The sequence below is a fragment of the Hyperolius riggenbachi genome, chromosome 3 (genome assembly GCF_040937935.1).
Source record: "Hyperolius riggenbachi isolate aHypRig1 chromosome 3, aHypRig1.pri, whole genome shotgun sequence".
In the NCBI taxonomy this organism is placed as follows: Eukaryota; Metazoa; Chordata; class Amphibia; order Anura; family Hyperoliidae; genus Hyperolius; species Hyperolius riggenbachi.
In genome coordinates this window covers 16,094,179-16,106,977 of record NC_090648.1, presented here as the reverse complement: position 1 = coordinate 16,106,977, position 12,799 = coordinate 16,094,179, and the positions used below count along the sequence as shown (strand labels likewise).

General features: G+C 39.8%; 1 protein-coding gene across 1 annotated transcript; it reads left to right on the top strand.

Annotated features, from left to right (window-relative positions):
- The first annotated feature begins 11,533 nt into the window (after positions 1-11,533).
- On the top strand, positions 11,534-12,466 carry LOC137561816 (olfactory receptor 5AR1-like). Its single transcript, XM_068273172.1, has one exon. It carries the CDS (start codon positions 11,534-11,536, stop codon positions 12,464-12,466), a length of 933 nt encoding a protein of 310 aa, XP_068129273.1.
- Positions 12,467-12,799: the final 333 nt, after the last annotated feature.

Below are 12,799 nucleotides of genomic sequence, written 5' to 3'. Positions count from 1 at the left end.
CTTAATCCTGAGTGAGGACAGGTCTAATCTCCTCACCTGCCTATTGAGTGGTTGCCTGAATGGTAACCCATGTTTGTGAGTATAAATTCTCTCACTAAACCACTTACCAATTGTCTTTAACATACTACACTATATTGGGCTCTCGTTTTTTTCTATTTTAATTTCTGATTGTATTTAAAGCTTGGTAGAGTGTAATTGCTTTAGATTGCACCCTTTAACACTTTATTACTTTATTTATTTAATTTCTCATCCTTTCTTTTTTTTTTAATTATTTTAAAAAGCATTTCCTATCAGGCAGCAAGGTTGCCACCCTCATATCAGAACACGGTGAGTTATTGAACAATTAGCAGAATCATGGTTGTCTGACCGTAGCTATGTGCAGCACCTTCAAGAATAACTTTGTTTTTGATCCAGGTTATTCCTACATTTATTAAAACTAGGTTCTTGCTGCGGGTGCCGCATGCAGTCGCTCAGTTATGTGGCTGCTGTAACACAATCTTTTAGGCTCAGGGATCCATCACAATAAAATACTCAGGATTATTTTGATGGCACTTTTCGACCTTCTTTTTAGTATGTTTTAATTACAGAGTGCTGAAAAGTTATTATATAATCAGAAGATGGAAAATGATCACCTAGGAGAAAAAGATATTTGCTAAAGTTCCTTGCAAGGAGATTTTCAGAAAACAAGAGGGGGTTCTGCATCAGAAATATCCACTGCTAAATGTCAGGCAAACATGGCTGGATTTACCACAAGGCAATGTAGGCACGTGCCTACAGGGGCCTGGCATTGGAAAGGCGGCTCACTCCACTCCCCAAGCGCCTCCTTCCCAATTTACCTATGCAGAGTCCAGAGCGGAGTGTAAATGAGAGGCTACTCACCAGAATCTCATGATTTCACTGACCAAAATTCCCTTCAGCCAGGGGGCACCTTTAGCTACCTAATATTGAGGGAACTTCTGGCTACCTAATATAATGGTCACCTGTAGCTACTTATGAGGGGTAAGGGAAGTAGGGAAGAGGTGACAGCTGGGACAGCCAGCACACTTGCAGTGCAGTTTGGCAGGGTTTGTAGGTTCATGGAGGGCAAAGTCTAAGGTGCCAAAACATCTGTGCCTATAGGCTCCTGTTATGTAAATCCAGACCTGCAGGCAAATAGTGTTACAAGTCCTTCAGATTGAGAAGCCTCTCTTTCCCTGCCTGAAAAGGTAGGAAATCTGACAGCTCCTTACATGGTCTTATTTTAACTTAGTTTATTTTTCTGAAACTGACAAAGAGTAATTAGCAATGCGGAAAAGATCATCGGATTGCCCTTTCCCCCTCTAGACCTCCTCCACACTGCGGGAATGAAGATGAGGGCCACCAGGATTTTGCAGGACGCTTGATTGATCTCCTCCCATCGGACCCGCATTACAGAACCATAGCCTCCAGAACCACCAGGCGCAGGACACCTTCTTCTCATGCTGCACTCCAGCTCCCCCAGCTAGGTCCATCCTCCTGTGGCACTCTATCCCCTTAGTCTGCATAATAGTCATTCAAGTTTCTTGGGTCCACGATCTCAAACGACTTAAAATGGGACAAAAACACTGCCACTATTGTCAAGAAAGCACAACAGAGAATGTACCATCTACGGCTGCTGAAAAAGTTTGGCCTACCTAAACATCTAATGGTGCAGTTCTACACTGCAATCATCAAATCCACCATAACATCATCTATGACTGTATGGTTCGGCTTCTGCTCAGCATTAGAAAAGGGGATGCTGCAGCGCATCATCCAATCAGCGGAAAGGATAATTGGCTGTAGCTTACCTTCCCTGCACGATCTTTACGCTAGCAGGTGCAGAAAGAGAGCAACCAAAATTGCCTCCGACCCCTCTCACCCAGCTCACTCCATCTTCCAGCGCATGCCTTCAGGAGTAAGATTCCGGTCAATCGCTACCAAAACCTCAAGACACAAGAACAGCTTTTTTCCTCAAGCGGTAGCCATACTTAATGCTGAACCACGTTAGAGCTGCTAGGTTTTGATAGTAATCAGCACAGAACTGTAAATGAACAATTCTCACATTGCTTACTGCCAGGGGCGTAGCAATAGGGGTTGCAGAGGTAGCGACCGCATCGGGGCCCTTGGGCCAGAGGGGCCCGAAAGGGCCCTCCCCCAACTACAGTATTAGCTCTCTATTGGTCCTGTGCCCATAATAATGACTTCTATAGATACCTTGAATAGTGGTAATCATTAAGAAACTGTTTCCCATGCTTTTCTTGCACCTCTGACACTGTAGTTGCCTTTGGCAGGTTTTGGTGCGCCGTATCAATTGTTATGTATAGAGTGCTTTGGGGGGCCCCATTGTCAAACTTGCACCGGGGCCCACAGCTCCTTAGCTACGCCACTGCTTACTGCTACTATACTTATAATGTCCTTAACTTGTTATATTCACACTGTCTGTCCTTGTATTGTTTTTGTTTGTGTTTGTTAAGCAACTGCCAAGACAAATTCCTTGTAGGTGCAAACTTACTTGGCGAAAATAAATTGATTCTGATTCTAATAATCTTGACACTCACTCCAAACTTTCAAGCACCCTTGTGTAGTAACGTTCCACAACCTAGTCATCTTGAGTTCTCAATTATTGTCCCCCATATCTTAAAAGTACGCTTCTTCTGCCTTTCTCAATGTATATCTTCCATGTTTATCAATGCAATGTCTGCATATGTAATACTGCCAATGCAATGTGTACCACAAATAATTTCAGGTACAACAATCATCGTACTTGGCAAATACAGCAAATTCTGATTCTGATGCTGAAGTTCAATGCTGATGTTTTATTGTTTCTGCAGAAGACCCAGCTCTGCTCTCAGGCTGAATTTCATGCTGCGGACAGGAAATGGAAATATGGTCCACCCAAGAGGCAGTCCTTGTTAAGGCTAAAGGTTGAGGTAGGGTGATACTTGGTCTTGGACGTTTTATTCAAAAACTCAGACTAATTCATATCTATAGTCTCCAAACTAAATAGGAGAAGAAACTCCTATTCAGAGTAGTCAGGCCTTTCCTTTTTGCAGACTAGCCTGTTGCTTCTTGGCGTTTCAGTTGTTCACTAGGCTTATGGACAGGTGAGATACCAAAACTGAGCTAGGTGATGATAGCACCTTTATTTATAGTATGGTTAGGGTTGCTGGTTTGGTCGATGTGCATAGCAAGGATTTCACTAACCACACTGATTTTACTCTTCATCCTGGTGAATGTCAGAGTAGAATTGACAAAGTTTGTGTTTGAAGAGAAATCTACAACATTCCAATAGATCTGTAGGCTTCTGGTTCTCACTGACCTGCAGGCAAATACAATTTCTGCTGCTGTACTATGGACTGTGAAACTCCTACTTGGTTTCCTAAATTATGTCATATAAAACCCATGGCCTACTTCCGTTTTATCGACGACATCTTGATCATCTGGTCTGCAAGTGAGGAGGATCTTGTCCAATTTCACAGGAACTTCAATGCTTTTCATCCCACAATCAAACTGAAATTGAGCTACTCTCACAAGGAGGTTAACTTTCTTGACACCACCATATACATCAGAGAGAACAGCTTACAAACGTCCATGTACCGCAAACCGACGGATCGTCCCACATACCTCAGGTATGACAGTTTCCACCCCAAACATATAAAGAATTCCATAATTTACAGCCAGGCAATAAGATGCAATCGGATCTGTTCTGACAAGGATGACAAAGACAAACACCTGGGTTACCTGAAGAAGAATTTCATAAAACAGGGATACAATCCTCTAATGGCTGAGACCCAAATCAGGAAAGCTAACAACATTCCTAGGACTCAGCTCCTGGAGTACAAGCAGAGCCAGGAAGAGAGCCGTGTCCCACTGGTAGTAACCTACAACCCACGCCTGGAAATCTTAAGGAAGATTGCAAAAGAACTTCATCCTGTTCTACACAAGGATCAGAGACTGAAAAAGATATTCCCTGAACCTCCCCTCCTTGCGTTCCGACAGCCACCCAATCTTAAGCAGATGTTAGTGAGGAGTGCCTTAAATAGGCAAGAACAGAATGGAACATTCCCCTGCCGAGGGAAAACATGTGGGACCTGTGAATACATCCATTCCACTGACAGGATACTAATACCGGGTACACAACAGGAATACAAAGTACAAGGCACCTTTTCCTGCGACTCATCTAATGTGGTATACCTGATCATGTGTGCAAAATGCCCCAAAGGAATGTATGTGGGAGAAACAAGTCAACCACTGCGGGATCGCATGACACACCACAGATCCACTATTAACAGCAGGAAAAAGGATATTACAAATTATACTGATCTCCCAATACCAACACACTTTTGTTTACCTGGACACAGTTTAAGCGATTTTCGCGTCACTGTATTAATGGGTGGCTTCAAATCGGGAAACATGAGACTAACACAAGAAACTAAGTTTATACATTGGTTCAAAACTGTACAAGATGGTTTAAACAAGGACTCCAACTTCTTGTGCTGGTACGATGGGTTTTAAATGCCACAGTTCTTTTATTTTTTCTATCTTTTCATTCATTTTTGTGCCATATGCTGTGTAAGATGGAATTCACTGTCACTATTCATTTTATTTGCTTTCAGGTGCTGGCTTTAAATGCCACAATTCTCTTAAGCTTAGAATTAATGGTGCATGTAACCAGGCCAGTTACCATTTGAATTCGGAATTTACGATGTCTCTTCATCACCAGAGTCTGCTTTATGTCATGTTGAGGATTCTATTGATGTTATCAATTTAGATAGGATGCCTGGGAAAGCCTCCTCAGTAACAGTTAAGGCATCTAATTACATTTATGTTTGCTAAAGAATGTTTCTCCTCTGTATGTCAGTGTATATAAGCTGTGTTTTTCAGTTCTGGTCAGGAACCAGTGCGACGAAGGCTTTTTATAAGTCGAAAGCTCACTGTTTATCCATCTCTAAGTTAGCCAATAAATGGTATCATCCTGATTCAAAACTTCTTGGTTTCCTAAATGACAGACAGAAGACTCTACCCAGCCACGTACACACATTAGAGTTTCACCTCCAGAAATGATTTATTATTTTCCAATAAGGCCAGCTGATGTTGGGCATCACCTGTACACACAGTGATCACACAATAAGACATACTTATGTCGTCTGTGTTTACATAGCCTACTCTAAGACTCTCCAAGACTCATGAATTTGCCAGTCATGGCAAGCCAGGAAACATAATTTCCTGAAATACCTCACAACTTCTTCAATCTAGCCAATGACAGGGGGAGGAAGCCAATAGCATAATCACACAGGAGTCAGCTAAACAAAGGGTGTGTCTGAGACCAGGATTGAGGTCAGTGGCAGCTCAAACTCCAAATTTTTGAGTGGGAACAAAGGGGGCACAATGGCTGGCTGGTGGGGCCGATTTGGGAGATCAATATCGATGTTTGTATGGCAAGCTTTCAATATTTTTTTGCCTAATGAAGGTGATAAAATTAAAGCTAACTAGTTCAGCATTGATAGGAACCAAGTATAAACATCACAAACAGAACTTACAGGCTTTTGAGCAGAGCAGATTGTCCAATTAATGGAGCTATTATCCCAGAAAAGTTATCTACAGATGTACTTGGCTAGTTGTGGCTGGCATGATTTAATCCTTATTTACTAGCAAGCTGCTCCTGTGTGGCCAGATCACAGACAAATCATTCCAGCCCCCAGTCTGTGCCTGTTGACTGTTCGAGCAAGCGGAGGGGGGCAGGAGGGAGAGAAATACTGTGTATGTAAGTCTTTATCTTAGCAGCTAAGCAATCCAGGAGACTAGAGCTCATAAGGAGGTAGAGGTATTTTTTTGAACATATAAGTGTCATCCACATTCATTAATTACAAGATATCTTGCAAGGATTGTGAGTTATTTATGGCAAATGGATAAGACCCTTGGTTTACTTAACGCCTGTATAGCCTCAGGCTGACATGGAGAGTTTTTCACAGACCCTATCCTGTTCAGTGCACGCTGATGGAAACTACAAACAGTTAAGTGTACAGTGGTGTCTGTGATTTCTTATTCTTTTGCATGTTTGTCACACTTAAATGTTTCTGCTCATCAAAAACCATTAACTATTAGTCAAAGATATCATAATTGAACACAAAATGCAGTTTTAAATGATGGTTTTTATTATTTAGTGAGAAAAAAACCTCCAAATCTACATGGCCCTGTGTGAGAAAGTGATTGCCCCCCCCTTGTTAAAAAATAACTTAACTGTGGTTTATCGCACCTGAGTTCAATTTCTGTAGTCACCCCCTGGCCTGATTACTGCCACACCTGTTTCAATCAAGAAATCACTTAAATAGGAGCTATCTGACACAGAGAAGTAGACCAAACGCACCTCAAAAGCTAGACATCATGCCAAGATCCAAAGCAATTCGGGAACAAATGAGAACCAAAGTACTGTAATTGAAATCTATCAGTCTGGTAAAGGTTATAAAGCCGTTTCTAACGCTTTGGGACTCCAGCGAACCACAGTGAGAGCCATTATCCACAAATGGCAAAAACATGGAACAGTGATGAACCTTCCCAGGAGTGGCCAGCCGACCAAAATTACCCCAAGAGCGCAGAGAAAACTCATCCGAGAGGCCACAAAAGACCCCAGGACAACATCTAAAGAACTGCAGGACTCACTTGCCGCAATTAAGGTCAGTGTTCATGACTCCACCATAAGAAAGAGACTGGGCAAAAACGGCCTGCATGGCAGATATCCAAGGTGCAAACCACTTTTAAGCAAAAAGAACATTAAGGCTTGTCTCAATTTTGCTAAAAAAAACATCTCAATGATTGCCAAGACTTTTGGGAAAATACCTTGTGGACCGACGAGACAAAAGTTGAACTTTTTGGAAGGTGCGTGTCCCGTTACATTTGGCGTAGAAGTAACACAGCATTTCAGCAGAAGAACATCATACCAACAGTAAAATATGGTGGTGGTAGTGTGATGGTCTGGGGTTGTTTTGCTGCTTCAGGACCTGGAAGGCTTGCTGTGATAGATGGAACCATGAATTCTACTGTCTACCAAAAAATCCTGAAGGAGAATGTTCGGCCATCTGTTCGTCATTCAACTCAAGCTGAAGCGATCTTGGGTGCTGCAGCAGGACAATGAACCAAAACACACCAGCAAATCCACCTCTGAATGGCTGAAGAAAAACAAAATGAAGACTTTGGAGTGACCTAGTCAAAGTCCTGACCTGAATCCTATTGAGATGTTGTGGCATGACCTTAAAAAAGCAGTTCATGCTAGAAAACCCTCAAATAAAGCTGAATTACAACAATTCTGCAAAGATGAGTGGGCCAAAATTCCTCCAGAGCGCTGTAAAAGACTCGTTGCAAGTTATCGCAAACGCTTGATTGCAGTTATTGCTGCTAAGGGTTCAGGGGGCAATTTCTTTTTCACACAGGGCCATGTAGGTTTTGAGGTTTTTTTCTCACTAAATAATAAAAACCATCATTTAAAACTGCATTTTGTGTTCAATTATGTTATCTTTGACTAATAGTTAACGGTTTTTGATGAACAGAAACATTTAAGTGTGACAAACATGCAAAAGAATAAGAAATCAGGAAGGGGGCAAATAGTTTTTCACACCACTGTATATGTATGAGCGGGGGGGGGGGGGGGGTACTCAGGGAGGCACGGGGAGGGGGCAAGGGCCCCAGCATGCCCCAGTGTAGCATCATCACTGTTTGAAGTGCTCAACCATCCTTCAAAATTGATCTTGTAGATTTGACTATTCTTTTTTTAAATGACACAAAATAACCTTATCTAAAGGGTAAAAGGCTATTTTTATTAGGAGTGCAGCTTTAAGAAATACATTTCACAGACCCAACAAGAGATGATTATTTACTGGAACACTCAGGGCTGTTTTAAGGGGAGTTAAATTATTCCCTGAACTGAAGATAGGATTTACTAATTGGTTGCCTCGAGATTGAAGATAACAATTGCCCGAGGGTAAAATAAGAAGCATTTTCCCGTCACTATGGGTTTAACATAAAATAAATAAATAAGCATTTTATGGCAGAAACAAGAAAGGATCTGGATCCCGCTTGTGTTGGTCATTTCTGCCTCTTACAGGAAAAGAGCCCAAATGTACACACGTTTTTCATATATACACTCATGTTAAATTCACCATTTGTTTAAAAAGAATAATAAATACTTCTCCAGGTAACTTTTATGGTATTGTAAAAAAATATCTACTCTCCTACACATGATTTGCATAGAAATACTGTATTTGATTTTAATTTCAAATTTATACATAGACATACTGTAGATTAGCTTCAATTCCTACTTTTCATGTAAATTTCTATTGACTTACAATCCAATAAACCCTAGAAGCTGCTGATTAATAAACCAGGTTCCAGCTAATTAATCAGCATCTACTGGGCTTCATTAACTCAATTTCAAATCACAGGATATGTCCATGGAAATTCAGAACTGACGCTTATCTCTGCTGACTTATAAAAGTGATATGTAATGTAGCCAGATAAAACAAAGGTAAAGTTTGATATATAATCTGGTCAGATCAAGCAACGGTAAAGTTGTCAGGCCATAGTGCAAAACATGATTTCACTAGAAGATATTAATACCAACTGCAAAGTATGGTGGTGGAAATGTTACGGTTTGGAACTTCTTTTTAACAAAGCCTTTGAGCAGCTGGTCATCATAAAATCCTTTATAAACTCTGTGGCCCAGTGCACACCAAAAACCTCTAGCAGATCTGAAAAATGCTAGAGGTTTTTGAAGCAGATTTCAGAGCGATTCCAGACATGTTTTCTACATATGCCTTGCATTTTCTGGAGCATTTTTGTGTAGCAGATTACAAATATTGTTACAGTAAAGTTGTCACTGAACAGCTTCTGTAACAAAAATGCCTGGAAAACCGCTCTGATCTAACATTTTTCAGAGCGGTTTTCCTCTTTTCTATACTTCAACATTGAGGCAGAAACGCCTCCAAAATCTAAAAAATGTTGCAGCCCCCGAGTTTGCGTTTGTGGAAAAAACGAACCGCTCTGGTGTGCACCATCCCATTCACTTTCATTAGCCAAGAGGTTTTCCCCCTGCAAGCATTTTAAAAACACTTCAGGACTGCTCTGGTGTGCACCAGCCCACATTTTTACCACCTGTGAGGTTATCTGATAGATGATGATGATCTAAACATTTCTATATAACTGCATATTGTAGGGAATCCTTCAAGCATCAGCTGAGGGGAAAATAAGGGAAACTCTGGAAAAGCCAAGTTTAAGATTGAATACAAACCCCATCAAATCAGCTTTCTACTTTTATTATTTTTATTTTTTTTACATCAGTTACATTGTTATGTTTATTTACTGTTTGGAGAAAAATATTGATATGTCCTCATATTAAAAAATAAAAAATAACCTTGACATGTTATCTCTTTATTTTTTTACCTCAACTGTACAGTACAAACATTTTAGCAAACATTATTCCAAGTCCACACGTTGATTTTTACATGTCTATACCAGCAAGAACTGTCCCAATGTCTTCTCAATAGGAAATAAAACATGCATGTGAACATAATACATACAGTATATGATAATATGATGATCTGATCAAAACCCAGGTGTGTAAAAATAGACCATTCAATTCTAGATGTCAGTTAGAGGAGTGAGAGAACCAAGCTGGCCAAGCTGGTAGTAAAATCTACAATCTGCATGGGGATGGGTGTCAAAAAGTACTCCACACACCAAATGTTTTATGTATGACATCATACTGTGAAAAAGAAAAAAACTATAATATATTCATTCAATTTAGCTTTTTACTCACTGTTATCAGTCATTTTTTTAATGCAATGTGTATGTCAAAATGTGAAGCAAAAAACAAAAACGATAGCATCACTATAATAAACATCATATAAACCTCCACCGTTGCAGAGAAAAATATTAGCCATTCATTCTTAGGCATACCACTTTTTCAGTTTGTTGTATTTTAATCCACGTGTCTTGGTTTCACCTAACACACATTTTATCAGAATCTGGTTTGGTCTATCAACCAAAATAAATACTTAAAGAGACACTGAAGCGAAAAAAATATATGATATAGTGAATTGGTTGTGTACTATGAATAATTACTAGAAGATTAGCAGCAAAGAAAATATTCTCATATTTTTATTTTCAGGTATATAGTGTTTTTCTAACATTGCATCATTCTCTAATATGTGCAGATTACACAACACTCAGCATTCCAAATGATTCTTTCAGAGCAGTCTGTGAACTAATGACCTCTCCTCTGGCAGAGAAAAAGACATTTGTTTACTTACAGTTGAGATAATAAAAGTCAGAAAACAGCCCTCTCCACGACTTTGAAAGTCGTAGAGATTAATGGCTTTTTTGCATAGAGATAACAACTGGAGTTTCTTAACTCTTCCTGTACTGGAAACAATTAGACTGATGTATCTGATCTTAATGTTTTATTTCTTAGCTGTACTACGCATACAAATCATAATATCATAATTTTTTTTTCGCTTCAGTGTCTCTTTAATACTTTGTATAAGCTTACTAATAGCAATCCCTAGACAAACAGATCATCGCCAAAAGGGTGCTGTTGTCTTGGAAATTTGCATGGCTTTATATGTAAAGTACACTCTGCTTCCATAAAAATGTAAAGTTATGTGGAAAAAAGCATTTTTTTCCATACCTGCCTTGAGAAAAACCTTATGGAACTGGATACATATGCTATATCCCAAGTAAAGATGTTGGTAAGACCTATTTTGGTTAAGGTTTTCCAAGTAAGAAAAAACTATTCTGGATGTTCTTGGAAGTAGGAGGGTGCTGAAAACCCCCTTCAAACATGCTCCCATGATCCCATCGTTGGGAGTGTTCTGCACATGTGTGTTACCCTGCGTTATCTTCTAGAAGATAATTTTCACATTCTCTTTAAAAATCACTTTTAAGCATTTTACAATTCTAAAAGTACTTAAAAGTTGGTGAAAAAAATTATTATCAAAATTACTTTGAGTGTTTCTCTTGCCTTCTGGTGGTTTAAAAGGCATTCTATGACAAGGTGTGACAATTTCAACTAGGAGGAGAACACTTAGGAGAAAAAGTGAATTGCATACAGGCCCAGGAGTGCAATTGAGCAGGCGTGCAGACGGGACCATGCATGCGCAGCAGCTGCGACTACAGCTCCTATCATCATTTTGTCTGAGGGGGCATCAAAGACTATGGTGGGCTTGAATTAGCCCCAGGTTAGTAAAAAAATAAAAATCCAATTTTTTTCCCCAATTCAGGTATGCTTTAACATTATTTAAACAAAAGCTTCAATGAGTATTTATGCCATGAGTTTCAACACTATATCTGGCTCTCCAATTTATGTATTTTATATTCGAAAACATTTTAATTTGATGACTGTTGATGAATCACAAGATAAGACTCAAGACAAGATGTAATGTGAAATATTCTATTATTTTCCATGTTGCAGGAGGTATAATTGAGATCTAGAGGCGTCTCCTAACTTGTCCTCAATATTTAAATCATCATCATCATCATCAATGCCATGGAGGTGGAAAATGAGACCAAAGTGGAAATGTTTGTATTTTCTGGACTGACTGATGACAGTAGACTGGTCCCGTTCCTCTTCATATTCTTCCTGCTAGTCTACATGGTGACTGTGGTGGGCAATGTTGGCATGATGGTTCTTGTGTGCACAACCCCCAGTTTCCACAACCCAATGTACTATTTACTGAGCTTTCTGTCCATGGTCGACTTGTGTTACTCCACTGTGGTGACACCAAAAATGCTCCATGACCTTTGGACCAAGGTGAAGTCCATCTCTTTTAATGGGTGTATTCTTCAGCTATTTTTATTTGCTGGGGTGGCTGTCACGGAGGCTCTTGTGCTTTCAGGTATGTCATATGACCGATACGTCGCCATCTGCCACCCTCTCCATTATATCTCTATAATGACCAAGAAGAAATGTCTGGGTTTGGTTCTTCTCGCATCCTTTGTTGGATTTTTCCAATCATCGGTGCAGACTAGCTGCGTTCTCAGTCTCCAGTATTGCAAACTGAACATTATAGATCATTTTTACTGTGACATACCACCATTACTCAAACTTTCCTGCTCAAAAACTCTCAGATGTGAACTGGTGATTCTCCTTTTCACATGGTCTTGTGGAGTAGGTTCGATGTTAATGATTCTAGTCTCCTACGGGCTCATTGTGGTCTCCATCTTACAGCTGAAGTCTGCAGAAGGCAGACAAAAAGCCTTCAACACATGCTTTTCGCATATGCTGTGTGTTTCCATTTTCTATGGGACAGTTTTCTTCATCTATTTACGTCCTCCTAGCACAACGTTTGAAAAACGAGATAAAGTGTTCTCGGTTTTCTATTCTGTGATGATACCAATGCTGAACCCTCTCATCTACAGCCTGAGGAACCAGGAGGTGAGAAAGGCCATCATGGAAGCTATATGCAAATGTCCCCGGTGAGGATCCAAAGATAAAAGAAGAACTGTATATGTACAGGGTTCTAATTTCATCTATCATAAATTGTTCATCAGAAATTCATTTTTTTCTGCATTGCTACAGCAAACAGGACATGCTAAATGTTGACTACCAGTGGTGGGCCGAAATTTCGCATAAGCGAAATTTATCATCGAAACTCTCATTTTCGCATTGTAATGCGATATTTCATGGAGAATTGTAATTAATTTCGTATGTAATAGTAATATTTTATAATTTTGAGTAATTTTCCGAGTAGTTTTCATGAAATTTCACATAATTTTGTGTTGACTTTAGTGGTTAATATCAAAGCCCCCATTC